General features: G+C 34.4%; 1 protein-coding gene across 1 annotated transcript; it reads right to left on the reverse strand.

Moving 5' to 3' along the window:
• Window positions 1-14,736: 14,736 nt before the first annotated feature.
• On the reverse strand, window positions 14,737-16,984 carry LOC107844875 (probable pectinesterase/pectinesterase inhibitor 46). Its single transcript, XM_016689209.2, has 2 exons — window positions 15,781-16,984; window positions 14,737-15,638 (listed from the first exon to the last, which is right to left on the reverse strand). The coding sequence occupies exons 1-2, from the start codon at window positions 16,820-16,822 to the stop codon at window positions 14,959-14,961; spliced, it is 1,722 nt and encodes a 573-aa protein (XP_016544695.2). The 5' UTR covers window positions 16,823-16,984; the 3' UTR covers window positions 14,737-14,958.
• Window positions 16,985-17,540: the final 556 nt, after the last annotated feature.

The following is a 17,540-nucleotide window of genomic DNA, read 5'->3' on the forward strand; positions in this document are numbered from 1 at the left end:
TTCCCAGGGGTACCTCCCGATAGAAAGATAGAATTCAGGATCGATCTTCTTCCCGACACTCAGCCTATTTCCATTCCTCCCTACTGTATGGCACCCGCAGAGCTTAAGGATTTGAAAAAATAGCTCAAAGATCTCTTAGATAAAGGTTTCATACGGCCCAGTGTATCTCCTTAGGGAGCACCTGTCTTGTTTGTATGAAAGAAAGATGGTTCTTTGCATATGTGCATTGACTATCATCAACTTAATAAAGTCACTGTCAAAAACAAGTATCCCCTTCCGAGAATAGATGATTTGTTTGATCAGTTGTAAGGTGCAAGTTATTTTTCCAAGATAGACCTTAGGTTTGGATATCACCAACTCAAAGTAAGGGAGTGTGATATTCTGAAAACAGCATTCCAAACCTGCTATGGTCATTTTGAGTTTCTTGTCATGTCTTCGGGCCTAACTAATGCCCAGAAGCTTTCATGAACCTCATGAATCGAGTGTTCAAGCCATATTTTAATATGTTCATCATTGTGTTTATCAACGACATCCTTGTGTATTCCCGAAGTGAGGATGATCACGTAGACCATCTTAGAATCATCTTGCAAACTCTTAGAGATCATAAGTTGTTCGCCAAATTTAGTAAGTGTGAGTTTTGGCTAAGGTCTGTAGTATTTCTGGGTCATATTATTTCAGCTGAAGGTATTAGAGTGGATCCCCAAAAGACAAAAGTTGTAAGAAATTTGCCTAGGCCTATCTCTCCGTCTTATATTAGGAGTTTCTTGGGTCTAGCTGGCTATTACCGTCATTTTGTTAAAGGGTTCTCTTCTATTGCGTCTTCTATGACCCGGTTGACCCAAAAGAAAGTTAAGTTTCTCTGGTAAGATTCCTATGAGAAGAGTTTTTAGGAGTTAAAGACTCGACTCACTTTAGCCCCGGTGTTGACTTTGCCTGATGGTATAGATGGTTTTGTAGTATACTACGATGCTTCGAGAGTTGATTTGGGTTGTGTGTTGATGCAAAGGGGTAAAGTTATAGCCTATGCTTCAAGGTAGTTGAAACCTCATGAGAAGAATTACCCAACCTATGACTTAGAGTTGGCCGCTATAGTGTTTGCTTTAAAAATATGGAGACACTATTTGATGTGCATGCCGATGTTTTCACTGATCATAAAAGCCTACAGTACGTGTTGACCTAGAAGGAGTTGAGTCTTAGGCAGCAGAGGTGGTTAGAGTTGTTAAAAGACTATGATATGAGTGTGTTGTATCATTCGTGCAAGGCCAATGTAGTGGTAGATACCCTTAGCAGGGTGTCCATGGGTAGCATTTCGCATGTGGAAGAAGGTAAGAAAGAGTTGGCTCATGATGTGCATTAGGTGTTAGGCTGCTTGACTCCACTGAAGGGAGTATGTTAGTGCAAATTAACTCCGAATCTTCTTTAGTATTAGAAGTAAAGAAGAAGCAAGACTTAGATGCTAATTTGATCAGACTGAAAGAGTTAATCAAGGACCAGAAGGTAGAGGTTATCTCCTAAGGGGGAGATGGTGTGTTGAGATTGCAGGGAAGATTATGTGTTCCTGATGTTGATAATCTGAGGCAAAGAATCATGGATGAAGCGCATGGTGCACGGTATTCTATTCATCCCGGCACTACCAAGATGTACCATGACTTACGAGAAATCTATTGGTGGAGTGGTATGAAGAAGGATATAGCTAATTTTGTGGCAAAGTATGTAACCTGTCAATAGGTTAAGGTCAAGAACCAAAGACCTGGTGGTATGATGCAAGAGTTTAGTATCCCAACTTGGAAGTGGGAAGAGGTGAATATGGATTTTGTGACTGGTTTACCTTTTTCTCGGCACCATCATGATTCCATATGGGTGGTTGTTGATAGGTTGACTAAGTCAGCACATTTTTTACCTATGCATACATCCTATTCAGCTGAGGACTATGCTAGATTATATATTCGGGAGTTAGTCAGGATGTATGGAGTTTTCTTGTCTATCATTTCGGATAGGGGTACTCAGTTCACTTCTCATTTTTTGAAGGCATTTCAGCAGGGTCTTGCACCTAAGTTTTTTTTAGTTCCACATTTCATCCGCAGACTAGTGGTCAAGCTGAGAGGACTATCCAGACATTGGAGGATATGTTGAGAGTGTGTACTTTTGATTTCAAAGGTAGTTGGGATGAGAACTTACCACTGATTGAGTTTGTGTATAACAATAGTTATCATGCTAGCATTTAGATGGCACCATTTGAGGCCTTATATGGTAAAAGGTGTAGATCACCCATAGGTTAGTTTGGGGTGGGTGAAGCTACCCTAGCTGGTTCTGACACAATGTTTGAGGCAATGGAGAAAGTGAGATTGATTAGAGAAAGGTTGAAGACAACTCAGAGTCACCAAAAATCATATATTGATATGAGGCGTAGAGACTTGGAGTTCGAAGTAGATGATTTGGTGTACCTGAAAATTTCACCCATGAAAGGGGTAAAGAGGTTTGGGAAAAAAAAGGAAAGCTTAGTCCCTGTTATGTTGGTCCTTATAGAATCCTAAATTATGTTAGGAGAGTAGCTTACGAAGTTGAGTTTCCTGCAGAGTTGTTAGCTGTTCATCCTGTTTTTTATATGTCCATGCTTAGGAAACACATTGGTGATTCAGTCGTCATAAATCCTTCGGAAAGCCCTGATATTCGAGACAGCCTTTCGTCTGATGAGGTTCCTATTGAGGTTCTAGATCATCAAGTCCGGAGACTAAGGAACAAAAAGTTCCCTTGGTCAAAGTGTTGTGGCGGAACCAGTCTGTAGAAGGAGCTACTTGGGAAGCCGAGGATGATATGCGAACCGAGTACTCGCACCTCTTTTCCACAAGTCCTGATCAAGCCGAAGGTATCTTTCTCTCTGAATTTAGTTCCCTTTTTATCAAGTTGCAGCTTTATAGCTAGTCCTTTTATGAGTTTAAGCATTCTTTGAAGCATCCAAAAGCTGAGCATAAAGTAAACCCAATTTATCCAAATGTTTCAGATGTTTATCCATCCCTTTCTCCATGATTTTTGATTCATTTAGCGACATTCGAGGACGAATGTTCCCAAGGGGGAGATAATGTAAGGCCCCGTAAAACTTTGTTATCGTTAGAGCCTCGAAGCAAGTTAAGAAAAGCTTAACACTTAGAAATTTTACTAAGTGTTTCAACACTTAGTTTATTTCGACCCCTTTATCTTCGTTGATTCATTTCGCTACCTTATCGACCTCTGTTTCTTAAAATTTTTGTTGCGTTATGATAGGGCATGTCTATAGGACATCTCGGCTGAGTTTAGGAATTTTTGGACATCGTTTAGGGCATGTTTGGTTTTCTAAACAGTAGCACCATGCGATTCACGTACGTCGCATGGTGCATCGCATCCTTGGACCATGCGATAGAGCATACGACACATGCTCTGCTGCGTGTACCTGGGAATTTCAGCAAATTCAGTCCGTCTCATTAAGGGTAGAAATGGTATTTTCCAACCGCTTTACCACATAAACACGAAATCAAGAGCCCTAAATACCACTTTATTGGTATTTTCATCAACTTCTCTCAAGAACTCTAATTAGGGTTTCAATCTAAAAAACAAAATACCCAAAGATTCAATGGTGAGAATTCGATAATTCTTCCATATTTGAATACCCCGTTAAGAGGGCTATAAGAGGCACCCAATAATTCGTAGATATCATTCCAAAATTCTAGAAGTCATCCAAAAGCTCCAAGTTTAAGTTATGTGGTTATGAACAAGAACACCCTTTCGTTCTTGTGCCCAAAAGTTTTAAATTTTCTTAATGATTCTGTATTTTAAAGATTTGAATTATACTCGAATTGTTATACCTCAAGTTATGGAATTATGATTTTATATAAGATTTTGATTTCATGAATGTCTTGTGTAATTATGGTTCAAGTTTCGGATTCATGTTATAAATTTCATATTTCCCTAATGGTAGCATGTTTTCAAGAATTCCCAAGATTATTGTCAAGAAGTGCATTGTGTTGTGAAATGATAACCCTTTGAAGATGAACTAGTTATGCTCTTTTTAGTATTTCAAGAAGTGTACTTGAATTTCCATGATATTGGGTTTAAAATATTATTCATGTTAAACCTATCAAGATTTCAAGGAAAAGAAAGTGAATTTTATCCTAGTTAAGAAAGAAATCCACATTCTTGAGTTTAAAGAAAAGAGGATGTATTTTGGCTCCCACTTCATATTGTCTAATGATTTTAAGGTGGATTTTCTTAAGTTCTGAGCTAAGTAAGGGAGTAGTATTTAGCACCAATTTGGGCTTGATTCTGAGGTCTCATGCCCCAGAACTACGTGCCCCCGTAGGTTCTTGATATACCCCAAGTGGGTTAAGATAGTGATCACTAAAAGTTAAGGTTCTATCCGATGGCAAGGATAGGACAGCTCTCCCCAACGTGGGTAAGACATTGGATTCCATGTAGCTCACTTGGTTTATGTCGGTTAGAAGAAACTCCCAAGTTCCCTAAGTCTCAAAGTCTCCCATGTTTTGAAAGAATTCCAAGTTTTAAAGTTGTATAGTTTTGAAGTCCCTAATTGTTCTATTCTCTCTAAGATCAAAGGTTTGAATTTTGAGAAGTATAAGTTTTTTTCTTTTGAAAGCATGATGACTCACGAGTTTATGTCACATTTCTAATTCTCTTTTACATACTAGAATTTTATTCAAGCTATGTGAGTTATGTATTACAGTATACAGGTTTTTGGATAAAAGCTTATAATATTGATTATTTTAACTGCACATGCCCCCCATATGCTCAGTACATACCCATATATTTGTCCGTGTGCTATACCTTCTCGTAATGTAGGTTCAGGTGCTCAGTCTCAGACTCATCAGTGATTTTTTTCAAGCACTCTTATTTACATATCAGCAGTGGTGAGTTCTCATGTTTCGGGGACTGTTTGTTCTCAGACATTCAGTTTATTTAGTAGTTGTTTATTTCTTATCAGTTGATTATGAGTCAGTTGGGGGTCCTGTCCCAATGCCTCTCTAGTTTGAAGTAGTAGAGGTTTTTCAGACTAGTCGCTAGAATTGTCAGTATTTGAGATTTCTTTCAGTATTTTCGAAGTTTGGACAAAGTATTTTATTCATATTGCTTATTGTTTAATGCAATAGTGTTAGAATTCATGCATTCTATCTCCAAGTAAATGAAGTTATGAAGTAACAGGATCAAAGGGTTAGCTTAGGGCTACTCATAGCCATAAGCACCGTGTGACACCTCGGGACCTGGTTTCGGGGCGTAACATAAGTATAGCACAGTTGACTGTAATTTCATGAACCTTGTAAGGACTGTGTTAGCTGTGTGTTCAATTGATGATCTAATGCTTGTGGAAAGGATACAATTTGAATGAGTACATATGTGAATTTCACATGCATGCTGCTGTGCCATGGAATACAGTTGATCATATATTCATTCCTATCAACATAAAGTCCAAACATCATTGGATTCTGACTGTACTTTCTTTCAACAATAGATGCATATATGTATATGATTCAATGTCATTTGCTGGTCATGATGCTGCTATGCTTGCTAAAGTTGAGAAGTTAGCTGAGGTTATACCTTTATTCTTTTTGGCATGCAAATTCTATATGAAGAAGGGTATTGATACAGACAATCATCCAAATTCCAAATTAAATGATAAAAATAATTTTTTTGATGTTTACATTATGAAATATTTGCCTCAATAACCAAGTGGCAGCTTGTAAGTTTTGAATATACATATTACTTGTTTTATATATATATATACATTATGGTAAAAAGAAACAAGAAGAGAAGGCACAAAGTGATGATGAAGCACCAAGTAGGCCTCATTGGAAAATTCAGATAACAGAAGTTAGCGAAGTAGATGATATTTGACTTTTATTTTGACATGAATGTTTTGGACAACAATTAAGATTTTGTGGACGATCTTTTTGTTGACTATATTTTAGGTTTCATATGTTGCTTCAATGATCAATGACAATATTTTCTTATGTTTAATTAATGTGATATTTAGTTTTTGTGATGTTTATATTACAATATTTAGTTTAGGTTACTTTTATGCATATGTACATATTTATACATATATAATAAAGCATATGTATTTTAAGCTTAATGAAAATATATATATGTATTTAACACATATTTATTTATGTATTTATGCTTCACACATATGTATATATGTATTTACACCGATATCCATTTGTATATATGTATTTCTGCATAATATAAAATACTTTATGTATTTTATTAATATATATATATTTGTATATACATAAAAATGCATCTGTATTTTTATGCTTAGTGGAAATATGTGTGTGTGTGTATTTATATATATATATATATATATATATATATATATATATATATATGCATAGTATATTTGTATAGATACGTTTATAGATATTCTTTATTATATATCTATATATATTTATATATGTATAAAAAATATAATATAAATACATACATTACATTTATATATATGCATTATGCATATATATATTTATATGCTGATCTTAAAAAAAAGAACATAAAATACTCAAAAATACTTTGTATTTATCACAATACATATGTACAAAATTGAAAATACAAATACATATATTTTGTATTCATGTCAACATATATGCATTTGTATATATGTATTTATGCATAATATATTTCATGTATTTTCATAATATAAAATACTTTATGTATTTATGAATATATATATATATATATGTATGTATGTATATGTATGTATGTATATACATAAAAACGCAAATGTATTTTTGCATAAGGAAATGTATATATATATTTATGCATAATATTTTATATATATTACTAATTCATATGTATTTATCCTTCTATATATTCTCTTCTTGTTTCATTTTTAGATTAACATTTTAGTATGTGTAGCTATAAAAATGTATAAATCAATGATGTTATATGTAATAATTTTATAATATATTCTTATTGAATTCAGTTTAAAAAACAAAAAGTTTCCAACATATTAAGAATAACAACTTCAATAACATCAAACATTTTTTTCAAATTAAAAATCATATATATTTTCCTCAAGAAAAAAAATCTGCAATTGTTTATTAAATAAATACATCAACCAACTTATCATTTGTTGTATTTTCTACATGAACGCCTATTGTGTCCTTTACATCCGCATGAACTACAATAATTTTTATTTTTCTTTCCAAACATATCTCGTTCGGATGTTTCACGATCCTTCTTTAGAGGTCCTTTCAGGGGGTTGCTTGTATTTTGGGGGCAGAACTACCTCATCCAAAATTTTCTTTGAAATTATCCAGTCCTTTTTATGTGGTAGAGGATAAACTGGAAGATCATATGTTCTCAAGACTATTTTTGGCTTGTATAGATCAGAGTAATATGGTCCCTTCTTAAATTTCTTGCTATCAAGAAGAACATTTTTTTCTTAAGACAAACAATAAAATATTTCTTCTTGTCATGAACTGTATAGATATACTCTGATGCAGGTATAACCTGGAATTATTAAACAAAATTAATTAGTAAAATAAAAATCATTTGCAAAGTTATATCAGAAATAATTTTGCAAATGTATTTTACCATCTGAGCATATGTATTTTTTTGCCATGCATATGTATTCTTATTATAGAATATAATTTCTTTAATTTCTTATGTGTATATGAACATATAATCCAAAAAACAAATTAAAAAACTAATATATACATACATACATATATATATGATGAAATTTATGTATTTATGCTAAATATAAATATATATAAATGTATATACATATATATGTATATATATACATATATATACATACATATATATATATATATATATATATATATATATATATTTATGTTTAGCATAAATACATAAATTTCATCATACCTTTATACGTGTACACTCCGCTTCATTCTATTGTAAAATTTCTTGAAATTTATCAATAAGATCTGTAAAAGTATACAATGTCTGCTGTCTGTTTTCACAATTCTATATACCAAACATCAATCTAACTTCCTCTAGAAAATCATATATTGGTAGTTCTCTAACCGATACCAGTGCAACATTAATTGATTCGGCAAGGTTTGATGTCAAAATCTATCCTTTATGAACTGATGCACATGACCTAGCCCACTTATCGTAGTCCGCCAATTTTAAATAATTCTTTAATCTAACATCAACTGTCTCCACCTTCTCCATTAAATTGTGGAATTCAATCTTTGAATATGATTTTTTCATTGTATAGAAGACATCCGATAATACATCATGTGATTTTTTTTTTCACATTTTCCCATATATGTCACATACATGCATAATGTGGTATATCATTATACACCTCACTTACAACTTTTATGATGCTTGCATTACGATCAGAAACTACACACATATTTCTTCTTTCACCATATGCTTCTTTTAGATTTTCAAAGAATCAAGTCCAAGAAGCATCATTTTCGAAATCAAGAACATCATAGACCAAAGGAAATATATGTTCTGCATGTTCAAAAAATACATATAAGAATACATGATTTCTTACACATCAAATAATGCACATTTATATTATTACTACATACAGCTGGAAAGCTATTAAACTTCTAGAGGACAACTAAAACTAATTCATTTGTACATTTTAAATACATTTTGCTGGCAACACAAATAACTGAATCTCATTACATAAACATTATATATATGTATATTATAAATACATACATTTGGGAACATATTTGAAGTCAAATACATTATTAATTAAATATCTTACCAGCTCCATCCATGGTACATGCAGCTACAAAAGTTTCAGTATACAGTCATCTTAGATAACCTGCATCAACAACTATGACAAGTCTGCAATGCTTGAACCCTTGAATGAAGGCAACTAGTGCTATAAATATATATAAAAACTCATTATCTTCATTCTTTTTCATTCTTATATGTGAATCGGGATAACTAGTATTTAACACATGCATGTATGCAGGTAGTTTCCCGTATGATGCTACTGGTTTCTTTTTAACTGTTTAATTACTTTTTCCTTGGCTCGCCAACACATAATATATGTTAAATTCATACCCATGTCTTCCTTCATATCACTTCTGATTTCAGATGGACTGTATTTTCGTTTGTGGCATTTAAACTTTTGTTTGATTATACCACTACTCAACTTACTAGTAGCATGCAATTTAGGATAAATATTATCTTTGATCGGATAAGTATGTTCTGGTAAAAATTCTTTGACACTAAATATTCCAGATTCACCGATACCAGATGCACGAAATAAAAAAGCACAATTACTGGATCTGCACAATAATATATAACTGTAAACAAAAATAAATACATATTCTCAAATACAATTAATCATCTGAAAAAAATAACTAAATACATAATACACTTATCAAGTTTTACTCGATCTTACAGATAGTGTTCAAAACTTCTCCCGAATTGCATAGTCCTTCATAACCGATTTTAATACACTTTTTGAGACATAAACTTGTTCAACCTCAATATATTTGTGATGTGGGCCGGAGATAATAACTCTAGTTGTATCCATTTCAAATACATCCAAACATTCTTCTGAAGGAGTAACTATTAATGCTCTGTGAGTACTTGTATGTATCACGTTACTCGCACTAACAGACATCTTTAAACTTTTTGAATTACACAATTATGAACTTACTAATGTGCTGAAATTATTTCTGTTAGAAATACTTACATACAAAGGCAAAATACTCAAATCCTTCAAATCTTTTTTCTGTATAATATAGACCTTCATACCTATGTCATTACGTATATGTTTCTTCACTGCACTATCTGTTAAGTGATATTCGATTTCAATGCATTTGCACGTCAAATCAACATCAATATGAGAAGCAAGTACCGTGTACAGTTGGTCCAACGTAGCGTTTATGCTCAACAATATTGCATCACTAATGTACTCTTCATATTGTTGCTCATAATTCCATCTACCTGAATGTTTAACAAGAACAACAATGCTTCCCATCTTCAATCTATAGAAAACTACAAAATAGTAAAAATTAATTTAAATATCTAATACGTAGTATACACAACAACAAATTCACTAATACAAAACTCCAAAGTGAATTCAAACAAAAAAAAATTAATCGAAATGTGCATATCCAAAAATAAAATTTAGATTAACGTTTTAAAATTGCTTCTCAACTTTCAAACTTTAGAACAACAACTGCATATTTGATATTGTAAAAAAAAATGCTTCAACAATTTGTTAAGGAAATTGATAATATTGACGTACTATATCAAATTTTTGAATCCCGAAAAAATTACACATATTTGGTGCAAGTTCTTCAGTAAATTTCGTAATATAATTGTAATACCCCGAAAATTTTTTTCATTGAAATTTTGTGCGTAAACGTGTCGAGATCCTATCTTCGAGAATGATTTATAATTTTTCTGTGTGTCATTTCTTGGATTTCGACCCACCATTTCGTAGGGCATTAAATAAGCTTTCCAACGATATATGGATCACCCAAAATGGACACTTGAGCGATGAGTTACGACCATTCCGATCAAACTACGACCATTTCGATCGAACTGTGAACAGTAAAACATGCAGGAAAAAGTACTGAGGCCAGGCATATTTTTGCTCCAACTTTAAACGATAATAACTCCTTGTTCTAATGAACTGTGCGAGATGCTATATATCAACGGAAAGCCCTGAGAGTCTTCTTTTCAATGAAATTAGTTTTATCCAATTTGGACATCGGAGTAAAAAGTTATGGCCAATTTACTTCAGCCTATCGGATAGATCACTGAAGGGCAGATTTGACATTAACTAATTTTTAAAGGTATTTTGGTCATTTTCCATTATTGTAACCCTCTATATATACCCCCCTTTTGAGCTGAGAATTATCATTCATTTCTCTTATATCTCTCCCTCAAAATATATGCATATATATATATATATATATATATATATATATATATATATATATATATAGAAGAAGAGGAGTTAGGGTTAGGGTTCCAATTGGGGGAAAATCGATTCAAGGCTTCGCTTCGCGAATTGCTTCCGTCAATCTCTTCGGCTAAGAAATCTAAGGTATGCAAGTGTTTCTCTATGGGCTCCTTTCGTCCATAGAGCCCATAAATCCTTTTTCAAAGGCTCAAGATACATGTGTGTATATATATATATGATTATACTTTCTAAATTTTCATTGTGTATGTGTGTAGTATTCACATGATGGTTAAGATATATGTGTGGGATGATTATGTGTGTTGGTTGAAGTATATGTGTGTAGTATTTGTGTGATGGTTGGTGATTATGTTGTTGAAGTTGATGAAATCCAAGAAGGGATCTTTGTATGTTTGTGGAAACTATGGTGGTGTGTGATGTATAAATATATGAAATGGGTGATTGAATACTTGTAACCTTGCTGAATCCACCTATGCCTCAGAAGTGCATGTAAGGTGTTTGTGAAAATACCTCCAAAATTAATTGATTATGAATATATGATGATTTAAATTGTTAAGCCTTGATTTATACTATTATTCCATTATTTCCTTGTTATGACTTGATAATTGTTATTGGGAATTGTATATCCCTACTATTGATTGATATGTCAATATGAGTTGGATTGTGAATTGAGAAATGTGGATGTTGAAGTTGAAGGATGATGGTGTTATGGTGCATGAAATTGAGCATTAAACCTATGCCCTAAATGGTGCATGTAAGGTGATTGCTAAAATGCCTATGTGAAGAAGAATTAAGTATTTGACATGTATGTTATCCAAATTATGATTTCATGCCATATCCATATGCTTAACTTATGTCTATTATATGTTTGACAAAATATTTAAGAGGATAGGAAATTATGCATTGTGGTTCATTAGGTCTTAAAAGATAAATTCATGCTTTGTTCCTATAGATAGTTGATTTCCTTGAATTTGTGGTGCGTTGTGGGTGTATGATGGAATGCCATGATGAATTGTTGAGGTAACTATGATGTTTATGCGTAGTATATGCTGTGGACCCAAAGCATGCTCCCCACGTGTTCGATTGGATGCTTATATGAAGAAATGAGGCCATTTGATTTGCTAAGTGTGAAGTCCTTAATTATGTGTTGCGTATGATAGCCTATGGGCATGTTGTGTATGAGTTATCTATCTTGTGTTACTTTATGCTATTGTGTGCTGGGGGTACCTATGCCCTAAATAGTCTGCTGGTTTAGAGCCAAGTCAGTTTCACGCTAATCTCCATCAAGCGATGAACAATGAACTCCCGGTTAGTTTCAAAACTTGGGGAAAACTTAGTAATCTCGGAAATCATTCTTTATCGAATACTCAGGCCATGAAGCTCTGAAATCTTACATATCAATTCACTCCGTTACAGACCTCTGTATATTTTGTGAGATAGTAAGCTTATCTTAAAAGTAAGTGGCATTTAGAAATACTCCATCAGAGAACGGAATCAAGCGAACTCTGTCATATTGATAAAGTATCATAATGTGAGAATAGATTCAGTTCAGTTGAGTACAGTTAAGAATCGGTTAAGTGTCTTTCAGTTGGGAGTAGGATTTAGCACCGAGCGAGCTAAGGATGGGAACATTTCTGCGAGTAGAGGGTTTGATTCCTGGTAGCAATCCTTATGCTCCAGAACTACATCGCCAGCGTAGGTTGAGACATCTATCCTGCGAGTAGAGGGTTAGATGAGGTGGTTGTCCTGCGAGTAGAGGGTCCCACCATTCTCGTTTAAGGTCCTGATAGTAGAGGGTCCTATGCAGTTGTCTTTACTGGTGGCGCGGTATTAACACCCTTCCAGCTGGGGTGCAGGTTGGATCCCACTTGTGGTAAGTAGGGCATGTCGGTTAAATGATCACACCCACAGTTTCAGTAACAGTCTCTGAAAAGAACTCAGTTAATGTGCAGAAGTTGAGGCTGTCAGATACAAGCCTCCCAGTATTGCTATCATTATCATTGAGTAGAGAGACTTCCTGCGAGATGAGGGTTGCTCTCGAACTTATTTACCCATTATCATTATCATTGAGTATAGAGACTTCTAGCTAGATGAGGGTTGATCTCAGATTCAGTTATTTAGTGTTCTAGAGTTGGTGAATTTGAATATCAAATATCAGTAATATCAGTTATCCGATTTCTCAATATGGATAAGTACAGATGTCAGCTCTAGTAGCTTCAGATACTCAGTATGTTATTGTCAGTACTATTATTTTCGGGTGTCAGTGTTCAAAATGTAACATTCGGTGTCATGATGATTTTAGTTGTTCTTTATGCATCCATGTGTGTATTGTTGATCAGACATGTTTCAAAATTGGTATTCCAGCGAATACATATTATTCAGATTGTTATGTTTATGGATAAACCTTATATTTCACCTTACCCTATCCTTGCATACTCGGTACATTCTTTGTACAGATGCATTCTATGGTGTTTTCCCCACCATAGGTTCAGAAGAGCGAGATTCAGAGTATATTTAGCTGTCAGATCTTATAGCAGTGGGTGCAGCGGTGAGTCCTCATCATCCGAGGATATTCTATTTCAGTGTTTTGATGATTTTAGTAGACGGAGTTAGTTGGGGAATTGTCCCTTCAACTCCACAGTTCAGACAGTGTAGAGGCTTTTCAGACAGATGTATTAGTGTGTGGTTTAAGGTATTGTATATTTCTAGATGTTTGAACCTTATGGCCAGATTTAGCCAGTTTCCGCATTTATCGTATTATATTATGCAGTGAACAGATACGGATATCAGTGAAGGGTTAGCTTGTGGTCCCTCGGGGTCACGAGCACCGTGTGGCGTTCCGGTTCATGGGAATCAGGGGGTTACAATATTTATACTGAAACCACAAAATGTATAATGTTTGTTGATCAATACCTGTAATTGCAAAAATGTATTTTTAAATGTGCTTCAAAATGCTAGTCGATCAGAAAAAAATAACGTTTAAGAAAATGTTTTTGAGTTTGAATCTATATTTTGGGATTTGATTTTAGTTTCTGATTATGGAAATTTTTTTTTGAATTTGAATTAATTGCTGTAATTTAACGTTGATGTAAAAAAAAGTTTTAAAAGGTAAGAAAATCTATCAATTAATTGTGCCATAAAGTAGGGAACCGTTTTTTCCCAATTTAAACTGAAACTGATTTGCGTTATATTAGGAACATAAGATTCTGTTGTATATGTATTTAACTAGCAATAGTTTACTCAAATACAAAATACATATTCCTATATTTTGTAATTTCAAAACTGTTGCTAGAAAAGTTACAAGGCTATATAGTTGCTATTTTTGAAATTTTTCCTTTAAAATTTAGTTTAAGATTAAATTTAATAAAATATTTTTATTTTATTTATAAATTATATATAAATAATTATAATATATATATATATATAACTTATTGGTTCGGTTTGGTTATTTTCATGATTTTTTTAAGTAAAATCATAACCAAACCAAATAGCATCGGTTTTTTAAAATTTAAAACCAAACCTAACTAAACCAAATCAAACGTCGATTTTTTTAATCGGTTTGGTTCGATTTACGGTTCGATTTGGTTTTCAACCAAACCCAGGAACACCCCTAGTTAAAGGTATAAAGTAAGTTGTGTAGACAAGTTCGGAGGTGAAGTGATGTGTTCTCTAAATTAAATCATCTACTTGATAAGTAAATGACACCAAAACAAATACAAGGTTTATTGAAATCTTTCTTAAAATTGAACAAATTATTAATTTTTAATGAATACTATATCTAAATACAAAATTAATATTATCATCTCCTCATCATTCCATTTGGAATTATTCTTAATCTCATTTACAATTGAATCAGTTTGAAAAATAATTCTTGTGTAACAAAAGTCCCAGTGAAAGAACAAATCAACAGAAGATATATGGTTCAAAACAAAAGATAAAAATGAATGAAAACGTAAACAAAGACAAAGCAAAAGAATGAAGTGGCAGCTCGGTGCACTACTCTCCCGCTATAACCAAATTTAATCACTCTCTCAAAGACCAGCCTTAAATGGAACCCCGGTTGCCGGAAGCCATTTGTCTCCCTGAGTGAAAGGCTTAACTGTAAACTTGCTTACTATTTTGCTTGTAAGTTTCAATTTCAAGCCTTTCCAATTAACTCTGTTGTTGGTTTTAGCTCCCGGTCCAAAGTTGTTATACTCACCATAAAAAATGGTACTTGGAGCTGTGGTTCCAACCCATGGCATCCATCCATTTGGATGAATGAAGCTTCCCAAGTTTGATTGCATGAAAACAGTTGTTGAGTAATTTTTCCATGGCCTTCCTAAGAAAGTGTTAATGCCGGAAAGGTTTCCCCACGGCATAACGGTACAGTTCTGGATAGAAATTCCAGTATTTTGGTTTGGATCAACTTTGCCTTGAGCTGTGATGGTGTTCTGTTGGCCAGTCATTGGCCTTCTTGGAAGAATGTTACAGTTCTGGATGACAACGGCTGAGTTTCCGAAGATGAAATCTACTGTCCCATAGATATCGCATTCCCTGTAGAATTGTCTATTGGAATGAGCGTAAAGTGTGTCTTGGAATGCATCCATTTTGCAGCGGTAGAACACTGATTCATCTGCTGTTGACATCAGCGCAACTGCCTGATGCTTCGCTGCACCAGCTGTGTTTAGGAATCCAATATCGCGAGCCACAAATCCCTTACCAAACACGGCTGCAAAAACATACTCCATTAGAATGCTTAGTTAAGACCAATCCCTTATTCAAGACTTCACACTTAGTTCATTTTATGTTGCGGTATTAGGAAGGTGTCATTAATTCTTTTTAGAGAGTACTGAACAAAAAAAGAAACTTACCGAAAGTGGCAGATTGGAATGTTGGGGTTCCATCAATGAAGTTACGGTTACCAGAAACGATGGTAGCATCTTTTCCATCTCCAATAATCATAATGTTCCATTTAGTCTTCTCAACTCTCACATTCTCTCTGTAAACACCCTTTTTCACATAGATCACAAATCTCTTCTTGCTCTTCTCTGGTGCAGCTTTTAGTGCAGCCTTAATGGTTTTGTACTTTCCTGAACCATCTTTAGCCACCACTGCATTCACCTTTATCTTTGATGCTGATTTCTGCAGCAATTTCCTGTCATTTGATGACAAGCAGCTCGGGTACTCATCATCGCCAATTCCCATCAAACGCCTCATCTTTCTGATAGCACCTAAGCTGGTAATGGAACTTTCTAACGAGCTTATAAGTGCTAAGCTGTTGCTGGTGTACTGGGTGGAGTTCTTCAAATTCTGGCCGGCAGCTTTGCTTAAATTGACATTTTCAAAACTATCAATGCAGGTCTGCTGATAAGTCCCTGCAGAACTCAACCATGTCTTTAAATCATCAAAGGCATCAAGTAACGAGCTTTCAGCACCTGACAATGTGTCATTCAGGTGATCAAAGGCAAGGGATAAAAGCTCGTGGCAACTCTGGAGAGCTTTGGTAGCTGCAGGATCATTAATGTTCTTGAATGTCTCACTCTTGAAGAACTTGTCGGAGGCACCAGAAAGCTCGTTGAGGGCGACTAGAACGGACATCTTGTAGATGTCTTGAGGTTTTAGAGCATTACCTTTTGCAGCATACGGGGAAAGGCTGGAGATACAGGAGTCTGGATACAGGGTTAGATTGCATACCGCTCTAATGGTTGACGCAATTGACGACACGTTATCATTTTGTTGGGAAGATTTGTTATTGTTGTGAGAAACACCACCAACCACTGCGCCCACAATGATGGACACAAGAACAATGGAAGATATTGCAATAATTGCAATTCTCTTCCTCGTCTTTCGACGAGCCTTGAGCCTCTCGTTCTGTACTTCGTCCAGCTTTCCCCATGGATTAAGAGTGGCCATGGTAATATATAACACAAATTTAGAATTGTCACTTTGATGAATGACTTTTGATGCTTTGTTAATTGCTTGTCTGTGAAGTAGTACAAATCTGGCTCTTATATATACAACCACAAGAGAAATTATGCCATTTGAAAAAATGAATAAACGCGGGAAGTACGTGCCAGGCATCACCAAATGAAGTGGAAGTTATTCTCATTTTGGCTATAGACGTGCTTCTCATGTCTTCCTTTCTTAAGTTCCCCCTAACCACTAAGTCACAATTAACTCTCTATTATTATTATTATTATTATTATTATTATTATTATTATAAGAGTGAGAAATTTGTATTTTGCATTTTGAAGAGGTGTGATGTGGCCTTCTCCCAGATGCTTCTTGAAAATGTCCACGCTTGGGGGATTTCCAAGAGTCACTGTGTGTGAAATAAATCGTTGTGGTTCGGTCCTTCCTCGAACCTCATGTATAGCGGGAACTTTAGTGCATTGGGCTGTCTTTTTTTACTATGCACGTGCAGCTAACAGAAGCATCTTCCCTGCTGGTTTTTGGCTAGTTTAGAATCATAAGCTGGCAATTGGCATAATTTCCAGCAATATATCTGCCTAGCGCGGATGCAATTAAGTCGCATCACGTACAAGACTAGACATCGTGAGCATGGATAATATAAGATAGGATGGAATACAATAAAATCATATACTTAAAAATACAAAGGACCCTAATGCCC

The sequence above is a fragment of the Capsicum annuum genome, chromosome 10 (genome assembly GCF_002878395.1).
Source record: "Capsicum annuum cultivar UCD-10X-F1 chromosome 10, UCD10Xv1.1, whole genome shotgun sequence".
In the NCBI taxonomy this organism is placed as follows: Eukaryota; Viridiplantae; Streptophyta; class Magnoliopsida; order Solanales; family Solanaceae; genus Capsicum; species Capsicum annuum.

Excerpts from the sequence above, each read along its gene's own strand:
- LOC107844875 (XM_016689209.2), bottom strand. The coding sequence starts at position 16,822 with ATGGCCACTCTTAATCCATGGGGAAAGCTGGACGAAGTACAGAACGAG. Across the intron at positions 15,639-15,780 it reads ATTCCAATCTGCCACTTTCG|CCGTGTTTGGTAAGGGATTT; the intron begins GTAAGTTTCTTT and ends ATGTTTTTGCAG.